The 22353-nt window shown below is 33.4% G+C and overlaps 3 protein-coding genes across 7 annotated transcripts in view; 2 read left to right on the top strand and 1 right to left on the bottom strand.

Annotated features, from left to right (window-relative positions):
* LOC108911055 (protein sidekick) overlaps positions 1-6483 on the top strand; it is a 118702-nt gene extending 112219 nt beyond the window's left edge. The window contains exons 23-24 of the mRNA XM_018715881.1: positions 81-394; positions 4584-6483. Coding sequence (XP_018571397.1) covers positions 81-394; positions 4584-4826 — 557 coding nt within the window. The 3' untranslated portion in view covers positions 4827-6483. The remainder of the gene's footprint in view (positions 1-80; positions 395-4583) is intronic.
* Positions 6484-8029: 1546 nt separating this feature from the next.
* Positions 8030-9998, bottom strand: LOC108911060 (probable aminoacyl tRNA synthase complex-interacting multifunctional protein 2). 2 transcript variants are annotated; one of them, XM_018715890.1, is made up of 4 exons: positions 9707-9998; positions 9208-9381; positions 8917-9151; positions 8030-8417 (listed from the first exon to the last, which is right to left on the bottom strand). In XM_018715890.1, exons 1-4 carry the CDS (start codon positions 9896-9898, stop codon positions 8047-8049), a joined length of 972 nt encoding a protein of 323 aa, XP_018571406.1. In that variant the 5' UTR covers positions 9899-9998; the 3' UTR covers positions 8030-8046. The 2 variants fall into 2 exon arrangements, with proteins under 2 accessions (XP_018571406.1, XP_018571407.1); XM_018715891.2 differs by having other exon boundaries at positions 9725-9998.
* Positions 9368-22353, top strand: part of LOC108911058 (nucleosome-remodeling factor subunit NURF301) — a 36015-nt gene continuing 23029 nt past the window's right edge. For 2 of the 4 annotated variants that reach the window (XM_018715887.2, XM_018715885.2), the window contains exons 1-5: positions 10469-12035; positions 12624-12906; positions 13043-16290; positions 16348-16483; positions 21665-21912. In XM_018715887.2, coding sequence (XP_018571403.1) covers positions 11009-12035; positions 12624-12906; positions 13043-16290; positions 16348-16483; positions 21665-21912 — 4942 coding nt within the window. In that variant the 5' untranslated portion in view covers positions 10469-11008. Of the gene's footprint in view, positions 9627-10468; positions 12036-12623; positions 12907-13042; positions 16291-16347; positions 16484-21664; positions 21913-22353 lie in introns of those variants that run through there. The other 2 variants (XM_018715888.1, XM_018715886.2) reach the window with 2 other exon arrangements.

Below are 22353 nucleotides of genomic sequence, written 5' to 3'. Positions count from 1 at the left end.
TTTAGACTTTAGTTTTATTGTGTTGTCTTTTAGTTTTACTTGTGATTTTAATAAAACCGTCTACTATCCTTTTTTTGCAGAGGAGGCACAAAAGACCTTGGAAGAATCAATGGCCATGTCGATGGCGGACCACCAGGACTTGTCGATGGATTATTACCGACCTAGGACTGGCAACGGCAACATTGCGTCGATGGGGACGATAGGGAAAAGGAGTACCCTGTCGCGAAAAGCACCCCAACAGCCTCCGCCCATGCTGGGGAAATCTCCCCCCAGACCGTCCCCAGCATCGGTACCATACAACTCTGATGAGGAGAGTTTGAAGGGGTACGACGAAAACCCTGATGACAGCAGTGTCACTGAGAAACCGTCAGAGATGAGTTCGTCAGATTCACAGGTAAGTTCGTGATTATAGACGTTCCCTTTACGTTAGTTCCATTTCACTTTTCCTTATGCACACTGGTTTTCACAGTTTATTAAGATACGTAACTTTTTGTGTTGATAAGACTGAAATAAAGTTAATTCTTATAGAAAAAAATGTAATCATTGCAAAAGCAATGGGATATATCAGTTATGTAAAGGTTTATCATTTATATTTTTATGTATATGGTAGAAAATCGAGTTTTTTTTGGTTATAATTAAAAGTGCTGCTGCCAAATTGACCAAAATTCATTAACTAAACATAATTTTTTTCAGTGTAACATTAAAATTTTGGAAATTGGTTTGTATTAGTACGTCCTCAGATGATTTAAGTAAACATTTTATCGCACTATTTGCATCTGATTGATTCATTACTTCTTGCAACTGAGAATGAAAATTGAACGCATGACAACTTTAGTGTGATTTTTCATATTAAGCGAGTCGTAATGATTCAAACCTTTCCAGCCTAGTGCATGGATTAACTGCACATACTTTGAGTAACATTACTGAAATTGATTGAGACTTGCCTGAAACGTTGATTTATTTTTTTTTATAATAGCTATTTGTGTGAAGCGGAATGGTACTATGGCTTTTGTCCGTAAAGAAGAGGCATTTAGTCTTGTAAAAAAGCGCATTGTATAAATGACATATTCACATACATCTATCTGTTCAATTATAATTTCTGCTACATTTCCGAATTTGTATAGCTACTTTGTTACTTTCTATTGCTGTAGAAATTGAATTAAAAACGTGGAGAGGTCCTCATATAATATTAATTTGTTAGTCACATTTTTTAATAAAAGAAATCGCAAAACTTTGTAGTTGTCACAAAACAGTTATTTCAATATACAAAATTGTATCACTACAATCCACCAAAACAATGAGCAATAAATCATCCCATTCTATAAGGCCTTCCATTTGATGTATTATCACATAGTGATGTCACTACTACTGGTTTAGGTCAATTTTCTATTGTAAATTAAAATTTTAATAACAACCAGACTAATTATGTTGTAAAACACAAACGTTTATAATTATATAAATAATAGTTTTTGTATGTGATGCTTTTATTAGAATATTTCGCAATGGTTAATAATGTAGTTAGTGTTGGGCTGCTACATTTCACATGACTATTCAGTGACAAAAAGCAGTGTACCTATGTATACAGGCTGTTTCTGGAATAAGTGTTTGCTTGAAAAGGAAAGGGTATGAAAATAAGCAACTTTTTAAGCAACTGATGGTCTAATACAAGGGTCGGTAACTGGCGGACCGCGGTCCAGGTCCGGACCGCGGAAGCTAAAATACTGGACCACCAAAAAGTATAAATTACTCAAATAAATTATTTAAAAAATGTTTTTTTACGTTTGAGTGCAAACATTATCATTTTTTCTAGTATTTTACAATTGTGTGAGTGTTTTGAGTTCTTAATGGTTAGTAAGCAGATTAAATTTGAGTTCAAATGAAAATTTGTAAAAAATATGAATTTTTTTTTTTTGGACCTCGTTAAAATTTTTAAAAGTATCCGGACCCCACCTAAAATTACTTGCCGACCCCTGGTCTAAAACATTACTTTTTAAATTGAAAAAAAAAATTTCACATGAAGGTTTAAACAAATATAAGGCCATCCCTGGTGCAGCAGGCAGCTGTTCCTTTGTCGCGAGCTGTAGTGCGAAAGCACTGATGGTGGTTCTGATGGTTAAATGTGTTCCAAAATCTTGAAATTTATTCAAATCTCGTTTAAAAGTAACACAAAAATTAAACGAATTACTTACCAATAGACGATGTGTTCTACAAAAATTGTTGAAACTTGTTTCCATGTGCTAATAAACATGGTTCCAAACAATGGTCAAAATTCTGTCACCAAAAACACGACACCACATATTCGCTGAAAACTGTTGCTGGAACCAAGATCTCTGTACCTGAGGATTTACATCACACCAATAGTGAATATTGTGAAAATTTAGTATGCCGTTTCTAGTAAAACAACATTAATCCGTAAAAAGCACCTTGCTTGCAAAATCTGGATCTTCTGCTAGTTGATGTCGAAACCACTGGCAAAATTCCACATGGGGCTGAAAATCATTTATGCTTGAACCCTTTGTACATGATAGGGATGTAATAATTGTTCCCGTAGTACAAGCAGCGCGGTACCGTTAGTTTTATACGCCGATTAAGTAATACTGCAGCATGCAACTCACATGCACAAGATGCATAGGGTCGGCTTACATTTATGGTTAATTTTCTTATGCTATTTTCTCGAAAACAGAAGCATTTAGACCATCAGTTGCTTAATAGAAGTTGCTCAATTTCGTGCCCTCTATCATCCTTTTCAAGGAACACACTTCTTATTTCAGAAACACCCTGTATTGATAACTGTAAAAACAGAAAAGTTCTTGTTTTTGGTTTTCCGAAAGATGAAGTTTTGTGCAATTTGTGGTGCTTGACAATTACACACACTGACATTATTCTGTGAAAAAAATTTGTTATTTGCATTGTTTTAAAGAACACTATATATAGGTGTTGCAGAAGTGAGTGCAAAAAATTTAGTGGGTGATAGAACATCAAAAAATAAAATGATTTGTTTATAATAAAAAATGAAATTAAAAAAAAACAATTTTCAAAGCCTGTAGTTTTTTAAGGTAGCAAAATTGTGCAGAGGTCAATTGGTTTAACAATTTTCATTTATTTTTATTTAAAAAACTTTCGCCATTCGTTTGCAGGCACACTGTATATCAAAGACAGAAACTGGTTACCTTTGAACCAGTCACTTTCTTTAAAAAAAAAACAATGCCTTATTGTGATTTTAGTAAAAGTACTTTTTTGTGTAAAATGAATCTTTACATCTGGTACAAGATAAACTATAAAAAAAACTAACTCCAAAAGTTGTCATAAAATGTCAGTCAAAAACTAACAACAATGACATATTAAATATGCTCAAAACTTTATCTGTGCCAAAGAGTGACCGCAAAAAACCTGTGATTTTTGCTTGTTTTTTAACAATTCGCAGAGAATTAAAAAAAATACATACAAGATATGTTTTTGGTCGCAAATTACGTAAAATACTGAAATGAACATAGCTTTTAGTATTTAGAAAATTTAAAAAATCACCCCTTGAAAAAATGCCAAAAATGTAGAATTTGAATATTACCAATTGATATAAAAACTATTAGCATGTGAAGCTTAATATCTTTTTTTTGGAATTTTTACAATTATATCTGATATTCTCTATTTTTAGGGATGATTCCACCCCCTGACTGCGCTTAAGGGTGAATTTTTCTATTTCAACATGCTTATTTCAGTCATGAGAATAAATCTTTCTTTGTATCAAGAATCATTCGATAGAAAAATTCACATGCAGTTTTTATATTTATTGGTAATATTTAATTCTTCATTTTGGGCTTCTTTTCTACCCCTAAATAGGAGTGATTTTTGAAAATTTTCAAAAAACTAAAAGCCATGCTCATCTTAATTTTTTATGAGTAATTTGACACCAAAAACATATTTTTATCTATTTTCTTTAGTTTTCTGCGAATTGTGAAAAAACGGATGATTTTTGCGGTCACTCTTTCAATGCAATACATCGTTTTCTGTGAAGATATGCCTAAAATTGATGTTCTATTATCCACTAAATTTTTTCCACTAATTTTGCATTCACAGTAAGCCTATCTCTCAAAAAGACTAGAGTAATTCAGATTTTCATTTTAAAACTACAGATATCTAATATTTATGTATATATAAAAAAAAATGGTGGTCAGTGGCACTTCAATTTAAATATTTACTTTGTTTTTAAAAATATAGATATTCAAACATTTTGAGAGATCTAATACCTTACCAAGTGACGTAAGTGTCACCACAGAAGTGATCATTTGTAAAGCATTGAGGCTTTATAATCTAGGTGGAAATAGATAAAAGTATTATGTATAAACGATAAAATCCATATTTAAGTTGTTTTGCAATTTCATAAAAAAGTTGTATTTCTTATTCTTAGCCAATAGAATAGGAAATCACAAAACGTTTTAATTTTCTGAGGACCTATGATGAATATTTTATCTTTTGCCTTATCTTATAAATAAAAAAAAATATTTTCGTATAACGAGTCAACACAAATAACTATTACCTCCCAAATTTTAAATGTGTAGTTACCTTGAACACTCTCACTATTTCAGGGCTCGGAGAGCGAGAACGAGAGCGTCCGCTCCGATCCTCACTCTTTCGTGAATCACTACGCAAACGTCAACGACACCTTGCGGCAGTCGTGGAAGAGGCAGAAACCTGTGAGGAACTACTCTAGTTACACGGACTCGGAACCCGAGGGTAGTGCGGTGGTGAGTTTAAACGGGGGACAGATTATTATGAACAATATGGCCAGGTCGCGAGCGCCCTTACCTGGCTTCTCGTCTTTTGTATAGGAAATTGTGTCATAATTTAGCACGAAAATTTGATAATATGTCTCTTAAGTGTCTGTGAATGCAATTTAGTTTTTAATGTTTTATTTTTGACGCACACGGTAGTGCGCAGACTCGGTGGTCAAGCAGAATGTGAGAAGTTATGTACAGAGTGTACGTATTTATTTGTTAGGTTGTCTTTTGCAAATATTCGACTTTGCATTGAATTGATAAAATCCCTGAAAATTAATTAATACATATTACTGTATTTTCTTATCGATGTACATGAGGGATATTTTTGTTAATACGATTTTTTTGTTTGACTGCGACTATTATTAGGGAGTTATATAATTTTTGGACCAAATATAGGCAGCACTTGATCTCACTGTATTTTTGAGATTCTATTTGTATATTTGACAGAAAATATTATCAAATTTTCCTAATTTATTTGTAATTCTACAAGACTTGAATAATATCTTAAACTTAGCGATAAAACTTGTAAATATTACTTTTCTTATTAGGGTAAATTGTTAATGTTTTTACGACTTTCAGATTAGGAAAATATATTTGTATATATATATTATTAATTATGCCATTGTTCACATTAGTTCATCTACTCTGTTCTCACATTTTAACAAAGTCACTTTTAGGTATAATTCTAATCAAATTCAGTGCTCAATCATCATGTCTTTTGTAACTGAATTAGTTAAGCGTTACTTGCAATTCATTGCGGGTGCAGTGCGATTTGTTTTAAAACATTCAAAATGTGAATTGGCTTTGGGGGTTAATTTTTTCCTATCGTATTTGGATCTTTAGCAATATCATTTTGGAAAAAATAGTGCCAAAATAACTCTTTCTTTGGACGTATAGATTTTCTTCCAAACATGCAGTCAATTATAATGGAAAAGCTAAAATATGATGTTTAAAAGTTAACCCAGTCAATTTGTGATCCTCTGTAAATATGGATTTCCCAATAGCTTTCGATGTAATTAAAGATCGATGTGTTTGTATCCGCTGCGAATACGGGGTAAAAATTTTTTCACTGACATTTCGTAAGTTTTAAAACAGTATTAAATCTCGTAGTATAATCACCTAATAACTCGTCATACCTTAGTCGATGGCTTTCCCCATCGCTAAATGGCAATTACAGTTAGAATATAACTTGCATCACGATACCTACTTGTACGATTTAGAATTTCTGATACTGACACGAAACTGAACTGTCATTTAAACTTGACTCACTACCACAATCACCTGTAGGTCGTTAGAACAACTAAATAAAAATATTTTGACACATTGGGACATCTCTATTATACGAAATAATTTTTGTCATAATTTAAACTTTGTGAGCGTATTCAACAGGTGCAATAACTGCAAATATAAAACGGAACATTTTCAAAAATTGCACATTGTTAAACACGCCCCAAATCTGAAATAAATTAAATATTACTCTTAAGTTTTATTTGTCGACATGAAAACAGGAATCATTGCACAATACGATCACTGATTAATTGTTTAATTGTCACTTTATACCATTTTGTATTTAATTCAAGACTTGTGTAATTATGTTAAGATCAAACTGCAATGTACTGATAGTGTTTACAGTCTACACTGCCTTTGTTTAATGTAATTTATTATAACATGAACTGTTTGTAAAATAAATCTGTGATTCTATTAATAATCATCGTTTTTTTAATTAGAAAAAAACAGAACCTTAAGATATTTCTAAAGAACTTGAGGGCCCTTCTAATTTGTTGATGCTGTCGGCGGCATGCTTCAGCCCAGGGACAGCGCTGTTAATGCTTCCACATCAAAAAATATGTATAGTCTTTCCGATGTCAATTAAAGAAGCAAGAGGTTGACAATATGTACCAGGTTCGGTCGCTAACGCAGCAACTCGGCACTGAAATATTTGAAAAACTTGTTCCCATATGTATTTAGCCATACCCATATACAGGTCTGGTCGAACTAACCGTAGAGGTGGTAGAAATGTATGCGCCCAGTTGAAGAAAGCGAGCGTGGCCAAGCAAAATATAAACACAGCTGCATTATGCTACTGGGCACTAAATCTCAGCTGTTGACAAGTGGTTGACAAATTGACCAGCAGTGCAGTGCAGCAATGTGGAATTTGGTGTGATTCAGGTAATTTTAATTTTTTATAGGCACCTATTAATCATTGATATTACAATTGCGAAAGAGAGAAATAATATTATTACAACATGGTATTTTGAAATAAAACAAAACCAAATTTACCATCAATATAATAAAATTCTTTGAGGACATAAATAATTAAAATATGTTGTTGGCCAAATGAACATAATAGAAATTTTCTACACATTATATTCAAATTATTATAATTTTTTACCTTTAGCAGAAAACCTTTTTAGACGCCTATGAAGGTCATTAAATTTTATTGACAGGCATTTTTTTACATGTTCAACTGACTTATAAAATTTACAATAATAGATAATTAAATAAATTAGTCTTATGAAACAATAAAAAGGAAATGTTAAATTTGTGATGTGCAGTCATTTTAACTAGACGGCAAAATTCATTTGAAAAAAACTGAATATGTGGGCTCCTCCTAAATCCATAGTGTTTACAGCAGTGGTCATGGTTACCTTCGCACAGCAGTGAGAGTAGCACGTATGCAGTTTAGGCTGTGTTTAGTTCGTCCGCAACCAAATAATAGCTATTTACTGCTTTCTTTTCTTATTTAAGAGGGCCCAATAGCAAATAGGCAACCCTTTTTATAGATTTTATTACAGTTTGTCTAAATATGAATTAATGCACAAATTTTCTCCCCTTCCCTTTCCTTTCCCCCATTTTAACGCAGATTTTCTATAAAATAGACTTGAAACTCAAGTTACTTTTTGGTGTAAAGAAATTTGTAATTTACGATGCCGTTTGTTCAAAAGGGGCAAGTTGCAAATTTATTACTATTAAACAAAATTTAATTTTTAAAACTGATGTAGGTGAAATGTATCCAAAACGTAATAAAACCACAAGATACACATCAACGATAATAGAATGGCTTTTACCAATTAACTAAATTTGAGTTAAACGTGATCTGCAGTGTTGCCTACTAAAAATCAGGACACCCATCTAAAATTCTTTGAGAAGCACGATTTGAATTAAATCTCAAACTAAACTTATTTTAAGTGAATAAATGAGTGATATACCAAAATTATATTTGATCGAGGTAAAAGGCAAATAAAAACATAATCTACATAGAAAAAATTTATTAACAACCTAGTAAAACAGTTTCACACCTCTGAAACCATTTGCCCAAGTTGGCGCTAATCTCGTTATTACTAGTGGCCTGTCGAATGGCAGAATAAGCAGCTACGTCCGCGATACTGGCCTGACTTCTCCCGACCAACCATTGTGCCTTACCTAATGACTTATTTATTGTTTGCAACAAACCGGCTCTTTCCGTTTTTGTCCTCGCTCTAACTAAAAGATAACAAATATCTAATAGAGAGTCGATTTCGATACAGTCTGACTCTGAATCGTAGTTTAGTGAAGATTTGACCGCACGACTTAAGTATCGTAACATGTTCACCTCGCCCAAAATCGGAATGTGAGACACCAGAAGTTCCGTATTCGAATCAACTGAAATAAATTTTTTAAGTAGTAAATATAACTATTTTGTAAAACTATAATTAGTACATATTTTTCTGTCTATTTAATCTGATGAAATAAATAATTACAAAAGTGAAATAACAATTTTCTAAAAATAAAAATTACAGGAAAATGCATGATGCAATTCATGCTATAATTAAAAATGATGGGAAAAGCTGCTGTATATGTTCAGAAAAACCTTAAAAAGGTAAAATTTGTTTGTTTATCTTCTAATTTCAAAAATACAATTGTATATGATTATGAAAAACAAGATATATTTCTTAAATTCATTATTTTAATACCTACTTACATAAAAAAAATAACTTTTTTTGTATTTAATAAGAAAAGAATCATGTAACTACACGTTGCAGAACATACACTACTAACAACACACTAATTTTAGTACTGCCTCAATTCCAAAACTATATTTGCAAAAAAATATTCATTTATATGAATAAAATGCTCTAAAAAAATTCAACAATGTACTTACTCGTTTTCCAGATTAGTCTTATATTCAACTTTAGTACATTAGATTTTGGAGCAAAATTAACAATAGTAGAGTCTAATTTTTTTGCTTCCTCTGACAACGAAGACACAGTAGAATGTAAATATGTTGAAAAAGTTAATGCTAGGGTATCCTGCAGCAGTTTCTGTATGATTTGTAATGAATATGGAGGATTAGACGGATTGGCGTTTATTACAATATCAGGAAGGTTATTTATTGTCTAAAAAAAATATTACGAAATGAGAATAAAGCAATCGGGGTTATAAAAATACTCACTATTTTTGGACAAGTAGATGAAGTAAAATTTGTTGATGGTTTTGTAGTTGAAACTGCAGCTATCTTGAGATCGGATTTAATTGAAAGAATTTGTTTCTTGAGTTCGGCTAGCTGCTGGAGTATTTCTTCTTGCTTAGCTTCTAGTTCTGCCATCCCAGGTATTTTGTGGTTATTCTACATTGGAAATCTTAAATAAATGGTTATACTCTACATTTAGTAAGAAATTAAGCAGCTGGCACAATTTGCAAGCACTAGATTAGAAAATGTGTGCAAAGATGCAAAACAGATGATTAGGTGACAAAGAAAAGTCAACAAGAGGACATTAATAGTTCCTCCTTCGTTTTCATTAGTTATTTGACAGTTGTTCACAAAAATTGATAACTATGGTGTCATGCAAGTGATTTTTTAAAGAATTTTTGGTGAGTACAAAGTTTAAACTTGTTTCTGAAGCACAAAATGTTGTTAACAGCACAAATATAATATTGGAAATGAATGAAACCTTTAAAAACTGTTTAACCTGGTCGAATATATCCAATTTTTTGTTCTTCGCTAAAACGTGATCTACGGCACCGTCTACCATACCATTTCTTGAGTGTATATTTTTTAAAGTATACATACATTTGGGTAACTCTACGGGTATATCGTGGCGTACAAATCGTCTCGTTTGATACATTTTTATCGGTCCGTTCATTTTCGTTTTAGAAAATTTTCTGTAATACTGTAAACTGCAAGTAATGAACAATATTTTATCGTTTTTTTGTGTCGACCAACCTGAAGGTGTCAAAACATAGACGTTCGTCTTTAAGGTTACGTAACGGTACTCAACGCTAGTATAATATTGATTTTCAGTATTTTCGCAGCTATTGTGTCTAAATATTTTGTATTAACCAACACTGAATATTATACTCTTCATTCGTTTAACTCCCTTAGGAGCTTTTGTAATCAAATATATTTTTTTTTTGTAATTTACCCTCCCGACGAGCTATCAATGGAAAGCTATTAAGTGGTAGCCATTTTGTGCTTTCGTTGCATGTATGTTCTATCTCTCTTTCCGGTATCTAGCGGAAGTTCATGTTAATTTTTCAAAAGCTAAACACTAGATGCATGAATTTTGCTGTAAAATATTTCAAATTTTCTGAAATATTTTATAACATCAGGGAATGTACTAAACTTGGAAGTGTTTTATTTAAAATATTTTTATAAGATATGCTACGGTAACGACATCTTCTATTCATGTTAGGAGTTATTTGTGGAAAAGCTTGGATTGGGTACGGGAGCAGCCGGAGAAAATCAATTTTCCACAATAATAAAAGTGTTTCTAATGGACATTAGTACTGTGATCACTGGTTTTCCTAGTGTAAAATACAATAGTTGTTTCAAATAGTGCGTCAAAATAGATAATGCAAAAAAATATAGTTGCAAGTTGTCATGGCGGCTGCATCATCGACCAATAGAAACGCTCGATGCATCGGTTGTTAGGTGTTCTTTTTCGCTTTGGGATACGCGTCATTCAACTATTTTGTGTGTCCCCGGTGAAATGCAAAATTTGTACATAGCGATTAGTAAAAGGTGATCGGCATGCTTTAGTGAATAATAAACTTAAGTCCATTAATAAAAGAACAAGCGCGTAAAATGTGTCTCTGTTGTTTGTCACGTGACCTACCCGATTAGTATGGCGAAAAGCTCGGACAACGACCATGAGTCGTTTTAAGTAAAATTTTGACATTCGCATTTGTATACAAGTTTGTTTTCATAATCTACCACGTGCACATTAACTAGTGATTGACAGTTAACAAGCAGGATGTCAACAAGAGGTATGAAAAAGAGGGGGCGTCCCCCTAAAGTCCAGGTTGCAGAAAGAACCAAAAAATTTCAGTATCATCTGCTTAAAAAACCAAAATACTTGTTGAATTATAAGGGGTCAGATTCCCAGTCGAGCACTCCTACAGCTTCTAGAGCCTCTTCCCCACAAGAGAGTGACACAAGCAGAAGGAGTAGTAATCGAATAAGAGGTAAAGATGGACATCGAACAAGTCGAAGAGCTGGATATGTTGGCTCGGCTTACCAACGAAGAGGATACAATACCTCACAGGTTGATTATCATGATTCAGAATATCATTACGGGTCTGACTTTGGTGATGATTCAAGTGACAATAAAAGTGACATAGAGGATGAGTTAGGGGTAAGCGAAAGTGAATCTGAGGGTTCAGTAGGTGACCCAACTAGTGACAGTGACTTTTCATTAAGCAGTTATAGTACTATGAGTGGAACACCACGTAAAACGTTCAATGTAAATAGGGCACCTACTCCGGAACCTCCATTGTGGTTGCAGAACCGAGAAATTCCAAAATTAGTGCTACCGAAATCGTCAGACGATTTACTGGTGCCTAAGGAACATGTTATGGAAGTTGTCAGTATATATGAAGTATTAAGACATTTTAGAAATTTGGTAAGATTATCTCCCTTTAGATTAGAAGATTTCTGTGCTGCTATAATGTGCGAAGATCAAAGTAGTTTACTCGCCGAGGTACATATAATGCTTCTTAAAGCTTTATTAAGAGAAGAAGATTCACAGCAGACCCATTTTGGGCCTCTAGATCAAAAGGATAGTGTTAATATTTCTTTATATTTAATAGACTACATTACATATCCTGAAGTTCTAAAGGCATATGTAGAGAGTGACAAAAATTTTGACCAAAAGGTTTTGGAAGTCCTAGCCAACACAGATTACCCTTTCTCTACACTTGAGGATAGAATTAAAGTGCTTCAGTTTTTAACAGATCAGTTTTTAACAACAAACCCAGTGAGAGAAGATCTATTAAGTGAAGGTAACTACAAAAATTTATCATATCTACACAGCTTTGGTTTTTATTAGTAGACATAAAAATAAAATATATGTTTTACAGTAATAAACTAATAAAATCTTTTCTGAAATTTAATTATTGCACAACTTGTACCAGTTCAGGAATTGATAAGTTATTTAAAATATTTTACTTGTTTTTGTTGTATGTCAATTGGAATAAGAATATATATTTAATTAAGTTTTTAAGGAGTGTATTATTACTCCCTATGTTCATTGATTTAATAAAATGCATTAATCAGTTTTATATTGTATGTTTATTGATAAGCATTAAGTTATCTTTTTTAAAAATAGTTATTTTTATCACTTCATCCTTATGTGCTATGCAAATGAAATGTAACACAACCTCTTAACTGATAAATCATTACAGGAAAAAATTATACATTTAAATTTAATTAAAAGGTGTTTCAAAATGTGTTTTTTATTTCGTTATCAGTAACGTATATTTTATTATTTATTTTGTAATAAGTATGTACATTATAATGATTTTCAAAAGTATTGATAAAAATCTGCAAAAATATTAAATTTTTCACATAAACAACGTAAATGTTTCCAGTGCCTATGCACTATGATGACCACTGTCGAGTGTGCCACAAACTTGGTGATCTGCTATGCTGTGAAACTTGCCCCGCTGTTTACCACTTGGAATGCGTGGATCCCCCCTTAGTCAATGTACCCGAAGAGGATTGGCAGTGCGGCATCTGCAGGTCACACAAAGTATCTGGAGTGGTAGACTGCGTGCTGGATTTGGAGAAACAGGGCCAACTTTCTAGACAAGAACCTTTAGGCTATGACCGACATGGCAGGAAATATTATTTCCTTTGCAGAAGGATATTTGTGTGAGTAGGAAAATATAAAATAAAATTTCATTGGTCGATCAAAACAAACAAAAATGTCTGCCATAAACACATATTAATTTCAGAACTTTATCTAGATTTTTTAAATATTGTTTTTTAATTTTTTTACATTATCTAGCGAGGATCAAAATGGTGAAATCAGTTATTATTCCACCACAACTCAATTTGAAGAGTTATTAAAAGTGTTTGATTGTAAAGATATGGAAGCAACTTTAAACAGAGAACTTCAGGAATACAAGGATGAAATCAGTAGGCAAATGGATCTGACTGAAAAACTCACCAATCAGTATAAAGGCAATAAGAAAACGTATATAGATGCGGAAAATGCTTTGATAATCAAAACTAACAAGGAACTAAAAGAGAAACTTGAGGAGGAGAGGAAGGAAAGGGAACGTCAAAATGCCGAGGACATGGTAGCAAAAATGCACGAGGAATGTTCGGATATCGTGACGGATGTACCGATGGTAGTGGAAAATACCGAGACGGTAACCACAACTTCTACCATTGAAAGTGCAACGACTGAAAATACGGAAACTGTTACAACTTCCACCACTGTAACAACGAAATCCTTAGAAAAGGACTTGCAGGCGGATGATGAGGACGAGAAAAGCAAAGAGGTATTAACCAGGTCTAAATCCGGTTCCATAATCTCTAAATCTTTCACGGTAGACGATTTGAGAAGGAAAAACATTCTGAACCGTGATGAAAATGAAAAGGACGAATCTCGAATGACGAGACTGAAATCAAGCCAAATCGCCAGTGGGACATACCTCTTCAAGTTGGGAATGGAAAACACATTTAAATTATATGTAAACCAATTCACCACTAACATAATTGCACTTAATAAACCCCAGAGGAACGAAGAAAGGGACAAGAAACGACATCTGTCCCACAAATTCTCACTGACGCCTGCTTCAGAGTTCAAATGGGTTGGGGCTCTGAGTGGGGGCCGATCTTTACTGATGAACACTCTGCGGCACACTATTTTGCAACTGGAACAGCAAGTCCCTTCACCTTTTATGCATCCTAATTGGCATCTATTAAGGAAACATTGGTTGACCATCGTCGGAGGTTGTCAACAGCCTAAAGACTTTGCCAGAGTTCTAGTTGTTTTACAAGCTTGTATTAAACCAGTGGTTTTCGCCAATGTGTGGCACGAGCAACTGGGTCACATAAAACTGGTGAGGATAACGGCAGCAGAAAGGGAAGAGCGAAAGAAAATAGAAAAAAGAGAAAAGAAGGAGCGTGAGGAAGAGGAGGAAAGAAACAGGATGATAATTACTGGTTATGTTAAGTACACCATGAGCTTCAAACACCAGTTGTGGAAGCAAAAAGGGGAGGAGTATAGAATCCATGGAAGGTGGGGTTGGCTTTGGATCCGTACTCCTAGGAACTTCCAGCATGTAGATTCAAGAGAGTTAGGATTGGCAGCAGGCCCTCAGAAGATTATGGTGCAGATAAAAGATCCTAATGGGAACAAAGTCGTCGCACTGGACTCTAATTTGTATAGGTTTTTGACGACAAAAGTGAAAAATTCCCAAAGCGCTGACGTAGAATCTACAGAAAAAAACGACGAGATCCCTGAAGTGTTAAAGAAACTTGAAATTATACCACCCTTAACAGAATTCGAAGAAATAGATGTTACCAAGGCTCTCCTGACACCTGGTCGCATGCTCTTTCCTAAAGTTGCTAAAAAATCTAAGCTTGATACGTTACTATCTAGACGGGTGCAGCTGAAGGTGCTTGAAGAGACCAAGATCGCTCAAAGCAAAACCGAAGACCATCCGAAAGAGGAGGATATAATAGATGTGGATGCCGAGGATGAAACGAATGAAGGTCTAGAAAAACAACTGAATAACATGATGTCTGGCAAAGTTGCCCTTCCTAATAACACTCAAACTGTGGCAAATAGAGAAATATTGAATTCCATAGCGAAAAGAATTAACGCCCTTCGTACTCAGTACACTTCCATAGCGAAACTAGCAAAAGACTTCCAGTGTTACGTAAAGGGATGCAATTCCAGTGCTGGAAATAGCGTGGAAAACACCTGTTATTCTCCCCTGTGCATGCAGAGAGTGAAGGTCAGAAAGGACCTTCTTGGTTTGCTGCGCAAAGCAAATGTAGCTACCAACACCCCGTTTAAATTGCCTGCGCTTTCCCAAGCAAGCACCCCTGCCAAGAAAACTTCTATATTGGAACAAACGCTGAAAGCTCCTCAATTGACGCCCGTGAAGGAAAAGGAAATTGTCCCGCCACCGACAAGAGAAAGCATCTGCAAGGACCTGATCAACGCAGTGCTGACGGCTCCAAAGATGGAAGGAGACATGAAAGATGTTTATGTACCTTTAAAAGAGCCCGTGATTAAAAATGAAATCAAAGAGGAAATCGATGCTAAAGATGTCGTTCCTAAACAAGACACAGACGAGGCCTTGGAATCCCCTCCTAAGAAAAAATTGAAGAAGGAGGAGCCTGAGGAAGATATTGACATGAAGGACATGTCCCCAGATGCCATCAAAGAGATGATATTAGGTGGCAAACCAGAAAAGAACGAAGTAACTGTAACTAGCACCGTTACGACTACAACTACCATTACAACGACTCAAACAATGGTAGATGGAATAGTCAAATGTGTATCTGCGAGTGAGAACACCACGGATACTGTCACTGTTACATCTAACGCAAACGGTTCCGGTCATACAATACAGATGTTAAATTCAAAATCAGCAGTCTACAGTGCACAGCAAAACAGAAGATTCTGTGCTTATAAAATAGGAGTGAAACGTGAAGAAAGGACTGTTAAGATGGAACATGCCGAAGATGGAACACAAAGAATCTATTCCACGCTATCCACGGAAGGAAAACTTACTTTGAAGAAAATTCCTAATACTGTCGACCTTAGGCGTAAAAAGAGGCAAATCGTTAAATACCCTGCTTGTTCGACATTCCTCACAAGAAAAGGACGTACATCTCTTCTAGTTCTACCACAACATGATACTAGAAAGCTGGCGAGGAACGCCGGCAGAATTCAAATCCCAGGTTTCCACACTTTGGCCAAGGCGAATAACAGCATTTGGCCTTATCCCTGTGCCAGACCTCTCTTTAAGACTTGTTGGATATACAGAACCGTCAATTTGAAGTCCCTAGCATGTGCGGCTCTTCAGTTGAAAATTTTATGGGCATGCCTGAGATGGGACGACATGCAAACGAAACCGCCAAACACCGACGGAAAGCACCAAATCACCACTGAGACAGAGATTTTGTCTTTGGAACTGTTGAAACATAAACACATTGGCCAGTTTATGGAGAAGACGCAGTATCTGAGAAGGAAAGTGGTTATACCCTTGGAATTGCCAAAGACAGTTAGAGGTATGTTGTAAGTGGCGTTTGTACGTGCAATGTGTATGACTGGATTTTTTTCTACAGAAGTAACATCGATTCGTAGCGGTCTAAGGAAAAGGAAGAGACCAGAATCTCCGCAAAGCATGGACCCCCAAGTTTCGGAGGAATGGGTAGACGAAGAAAAACTCGAGCTGTGGGAAATTAAGCAGTATGGAGAAAAGTAAGTGATCTTTTTATATCCGCTGTGCTTGTTCTGTTTGGAGCTTCTCCGATACATCCTCAAGTTATTATTTCATTTATATATGGTCGCTGTACCTTCAAAACTAGGTAATCTGGTTAAAAACAGTCATCTTATTTTTTACAGAAATGTGGCTCTCCGATAAAATTAGAAATAATTGTAATTCTTAAATTAAAAAGGCAAGAAACAGTTTTTCACTTCACTGAACAATTTGATAAAATTTCACGTCGCATTTGAAGGTGCAATGACGATACATCCTTGAACATTAAATTTAAGTGCATTAAAAGCAATTATTAAAACAAAAAATATTAAAAAACATTTTTGAAAATATCGTAATATACAGGGTATTTTTAAATGAATTGGCAAAATTTGATCTAAAGTTAAAAATGACCTCCTCCATTCAATGTTGTTTTGTTTGGTAATTTTTTAAATGATTTACCTGATTTAAATGAAATTTTGTATGCTAGTACTTTTGAGACCAAAGTAATGGATTTACAGAACTCATTCCCACTCCAAGCAAATATGCTCATTAGGGCGGCCAAAAAAAATATATTTTTTTTTCATGTCTCTTGTAAAAATATGTTAGTTTATCATGTTTTAAGAGCCCCCTCAAAAAATCAGCTCAAAAAAAAATTTTTAGAAGTCGCTCAAGATTTTTAAAAATTTCCAAAATCGTCAAAAATTAAATATTTTTTTCTCTTTATTTCATCATTTTCTAGGTTGAAAAATATCTCGATTCTGAAAATTTCAAATCGATATTTTAATTTCTGAAAGTCACTCATAATTATTTTAACTTTAAAAGTAGTGTACCTAAAATGTTTTCGAGCAACCTCTAAAAATAAATATCAACGAACTAATAATTTTTCTTATTGAATTTGATGAACAAAAGAATAGAAATAAATCACTAGACACTTACAAAATTTCTCGAGGCAAAATTTACTACCGCATTGTGAGTATCAAATATTCATAATTTTTTAATTTTTTAAAATTTAAGTGTCGTGATTTATTTCTATTCTTTTGTTTATCAAATTCAATAAAAAAAAAATTATTAGTTCGTTGATATTTATTTTTAGAAGTCACTCGAAAACATGGGTACACTACTTGGAAAGTTAAAATAATTATGAGTAACCTTTAGAAATTAAAATATCGATTTCAAATTTTCAGAATCGAGATTTTTTTCAACCTAGAAAATGATAAAATAACTAGAAAAAAAATAAGTTTTTGAGGATCTTGGAAATTTTTTAAAATCGTGAGCGACCTCTAAAAAAATTTTTTTGAGCCGTTTTTTAAGGTTGCTTTTAAAACATTATGAACTAACATATTTTCACAAGAGAAACGAAAAAAAATATTCGTTTTTTTTGGACCACAATAATGCACATATTTTTTTTGCAAATGATCTTAGAGCTTCAATTCTTATTTTGCAGTATAGACTTTTTTCAAATTACCATATTCCCGTTTTTGGGTAATTAATTATTTTATACTTAAATATACTATAAAAATTAAATAATACTTTTTGGACTTCATTTTATAATCCAATATTTTTCATGAAAATTATTGAAAATGATCACCATTTTCAGTAATACATCATTAAGTCAATCCTGCAAATTATGAACGGAAGTCTCTGATCAAATTCATCTAATTTAATGCTCCTCAAATAAGAATAATCGCATATTAAAATTTGATAGTCACAATTTAGAGAATGCAGAAATCCTGACTGTTTTAAAATTTCTTGTATGTTAACTTATAATGTTAAATTGATACCTCACTGATACTGATACCTCACCAACAAATTCGGTTTAATTAGGAACGTTTTGTCACCATTTCGAAAGAGAAACATAGATACATCAGATGGTATAATAAGAAACTTGTGAATGAATGACCTAAACTAAATATTACAGTTCATGAAACATTCTTGCAAACATCATTCAAAATATCATTTCTTATCTTTTATCTTAAGATTAAGTAAAAACGAAATAGAGATAAAACTAATGATTTTACCAGAAAGAACAAAATCTTGAAAACAACTATTATCTTCATGATAAAATAAGAACCAAAATCGTATAGGCATGTGCAAAAAATAGGGGGGGAGGGGGGCGGTGTAATTGTCTCATATCTGTAAATACAATTATTTCAGTTACACGTCAAAAAGTGACATTTGGAAAAAACATATAGATGAACTTGCTGCTAAATTAAGTAAAGTAATATATGGAATCAGGGTAATTAGTAAATATGTAAATAGTACATCTACAAAAATCATTTACTTTGGTAGTTTCGAATCTATTTGTAAATATGGAATTATGTTTTGGGGTAATAGCACTGACATACAGAAAATTTTTGTCATTCAAAAAAGAATTATAAGAATTATTAATAATATGTCTTACATCCAATCTTGTAGATCGGTATTTAGGAATAGCAAAATAATGACTATATCGGCTCTGTATATTTTTGAGTGCTTAATGTATGTAAGGAAAAACTGGAATAATTTTATGACAGACTCATCTCAGTATAATACAAGAAATTTAAATCTAATGTACCCATATCACAGACTAACTCTAACAGAAAAGAATGCACATTACATGTGTATTAAATTATTCAATTGTTTACCAGCGTCACTTAAACAGATACAGAGTGTAAATTTATTCAAAAAACATATTAAACAATTTTTGTTAAATATTGAGCCCTACAATGTAACTGAATATTTGGAACACTGTTTAAACTAACTTAGGGAAACTGTTGTGACACCATTTCGCTCTTACATTGTCATTGTAAATGTTAATGTTTTTACGAATTAAAGATTATTATTATTATTATTATTATTATTATTATTATTATTATTATTATTATATACAAATACACTAGAACCCTTTTAAAATTGCCATTACATCACGCGTGTGTCCTAACACAGGGTTCGTAGTGACCTGAAAAATCGGAAATACCTGGAAAAGTCAGGCAATTCATTATTTTTCATAAGGGAATTTTAAAAGTATTCACAAAAGTCGGAGAATTTGATGTTTGCAACTGGAAGTTTTGTGAAAACTGGCTCTAGGTTCTTGAAAAAGAAAACTATTTGTGATTTTGAAACTTATAAGAGGTTCTTTGATTTGGGAGTTCTAAGATTATGGAGTCCAGTGTAGAAAAAGTGTAAAGCATAAACGCCAATTAGTATGTAAAAATGACCTGCAAGTGACCTGAATTTTCTTTTATAAGTAAGGGAAAAGTCAGGGAATTCTATATTAATTTTGAACTATGAACCATGTAATATCAATCATTATTTGTTAAATGCACCAAAAAGAGATACAATGATCGTATAAATGTCTTCTTAGTCACAATCTATCACAGACAATAGTTCCAATATTCTGTGTGTATTAGAGTGAAAGAAAATAGGAGACGTTTGTTGGGTATTAGTTTTAGACTGTAGTTTGACTACCGCAGTTAAAACAAAACAGAGCTGACACTCAGATTAAAAATTTGTCAGTTGTTTTGATCGCGTCTCTGTACTAACTGTTGTATATATTTCTGAGCTTTGAAATATCGATTTTTTGGCATATTTTCGTATCCAGTAATACCAGTTTTAAAATTTGGGACATATCCAAATTTGGGAATTGTCAAGACAATATTTCAATTATATGAAAACTGACTAATTTAATTAGAATTTTTCATCTTAGTTCATATGAATGTTGCTTGTGACGCAATGGAAAAGACACAACTGTTGTAGTGTATGTAAGATATAAGTTTAGTTAAATGCATTAATATAATTTTTGCTACTTCATTTATTTAAAAATACCCTAGGTATATAAATTGGTACTTTCTAAAACTTAAATTTTTATTTGGCTAATCAGTTTTTTTTAATGTCACTTTATTGTTCAATAGCTTCCGCTTTTTCCTTGTTACGCTTTACTTAATTGCATTTTGTAAAAAGTATTATACTTAAACCTATATCTGTGTAGATTATACAGCGTGATTCAGAACTTATCCAAAAAAAAAAAATCTGGATGTACAGGGGACTCTTACAAATACAATTGTGTAAAGAAAAAATCAAAAAGAGCAGTTCGAAAATTATTTAAAAATACACTTCTGCACGGCACTGGAAACTGGTCCACTGTAAAACCTGACCTGGCGCAATACGACCGTCACGGCAACAATGATAAAAACGGGCAAAAACTTGAAAGAATTTCGCAAGGAAAGGAATGAATGGAATTTTATAGCACCTATTTTATATCAGCAAACTCAACTGATTTTGTTCAAATTCTTTTGTGGTTTTAAATAATAAAATAATTTGACATACCTGATGTTACAACAACTGTTCAAAATTTTGTCCACCGACGTGTAAACACATTTGGGTCCGTCTTACTCAGTTTCTATGAAGTAACACAAATGCTGTCTTGTTTCACCATAACACAAATGCTTCACAATAATAAAAATGTTTTCTTGCTTCACCATAAACTAAAACAATATCCATCAACTCCAAGTTGTTATACACGCAAGCCATTTTTGACACTAACTACTAAAAAACTATTATAAACATCGGATTTCAGCATTCTGAGTCGCTGAGGCCACGTGGCTCTCCATGCGTATTACGAATGACGCTAGAGAGTACAGTTGTCCAGCTATGTAATGGTTGAAAGCACTACAACTTTAATAATTTTTTTCTCGGAAACTATACGGATTTTACAAAAATTTTTTTTACTATATTGACTCCATTTCTCATGCCGCATCTATTCCCAAATTTCTTTGGATAAGTTGTGAATCACCCTGTATATATTTTTTAAAATCCACCACTAGACTGTAGTGTAAAAATTTGCTATTGACAGCAGTTTTTCTATCCCAATGTAGTTGGTGTATATTCTTGCTGTTTTTTCTCAATATTAAAAATTATTTCCCTTATTGCAAATTGGCAAAATGCTTTTCAATATTCTAACTTTTTTTAATAAAATAACTGACTTCATAAAGAAAAAAGTGATGTCAATATAAATACTAAATAAGAAATTCAAATAACACGACAAAAAAAAATACAAATGGCAAAAAACTTATACTCCATTTAATGTCAGGCCTCTGACTTTGAATGAATCTTTTGCACCTGGGGATTGTAATAACAAGTCCAAAGACCCTAGCCAGTTGCATGTCTCTCCACTAACAGCTTGCCTTGTGTGTGTTTTATCGCAGGGTGGAAAAGGCTAATCAGCAAGTTATAACTAGGAGCCGGACCGGCAATCTGCCACCCGTTAAACCTATCGGGGAGGCCCCCGAAGTCAAGCCCACCATAACGGGTAAGGCAACGGCCGAGGAAATCAAGGAGAAGATGGAGCAGCAGTTGAGACTGCAACGTGCCGCACACCAGCAGAAGAGGGCACTGGAGATCAAGAACGTTAAACCGGCACAGCTATTGGAGATGGTGGGCAGCACCGCGCAAGGTAATATTAAAATTTTGTGTGTTTGACATTGACTTTGGGGAATAATTTAATATGTCCTGAAGAAAAAAATTTGGCCCGTAAATGAATCTTTTGAAATCATTAACTTTTTATAATGTAGCAAAGGGTGAAACGTATTACTTAGTTTCATATATTTTTTATCAGTATTTTTCACCTCCCTCTAAAGAAATATTTTTGTCAGGTGAATAATGTCGCATCAGAACAATTTGTCCAGTGTTGATAGAAAATTTTTACATTTTCTTAAAATTACTGCGCTTTATGAGGTTATACGTTATCGTTGCCTACAAAGATATTTCTAATTTGTTATAGTATGCAGGTATTCGGAAGCGAATCGGCCATGCTTCAATGGTAGCTTCCTTGGATGAAAGTAATCCAATTTAAATCGAGTTACCTAAGGTAACCGAAAATGAATATAAGGTTATT

This window comes from Anoplophora glabripennis, unplaced genomic scaffold, assembly GCF_000390285.2.
Source record: "Anoplophora glabripennis isolate ALB-LARVAE unplaced genomic scaffold, Agla_2.0 scaffold437, whole genome shotgun sequence".
In the NCBI taxonomy this organism is placed as follows: Eukaryota; Metazoa; Arthropoda; class Insecta; order Coleoptera; family Cerambycidae; genus Anoplophora; species Anoplophora glabripennis.
This window is presented reverse-complemented; position numbering and strand designations above follow the sequence as displayed.

What these genes read in the sequence shown, in the direction of transcription:
- LOC108911060 (XM_018715890.1), bottom strand. Translation starts at nt 9,898, where the DNA reads ATGAACGGACCGATAAAAATGTATCAAACGAGACGATTTGTACGCCAC. An exon ending in CATCTACTTGTCCAAAAATA is followed by an intron (nt 9,152 to 9,207) that starts GTGAGTATTTTT and finishes TATTTTTTTTAG; the next exon opens with ACAATAAATAACCTTCCTGA. An exon ending in AAGACTAATCTGGAAAACGA is followed by an intron (nt 8,418 to 8,916) that starts GTAAGTACATTG and finishes AATTTATTTCAG; the next exon opens with TTGATTCGAATACGGAACTT.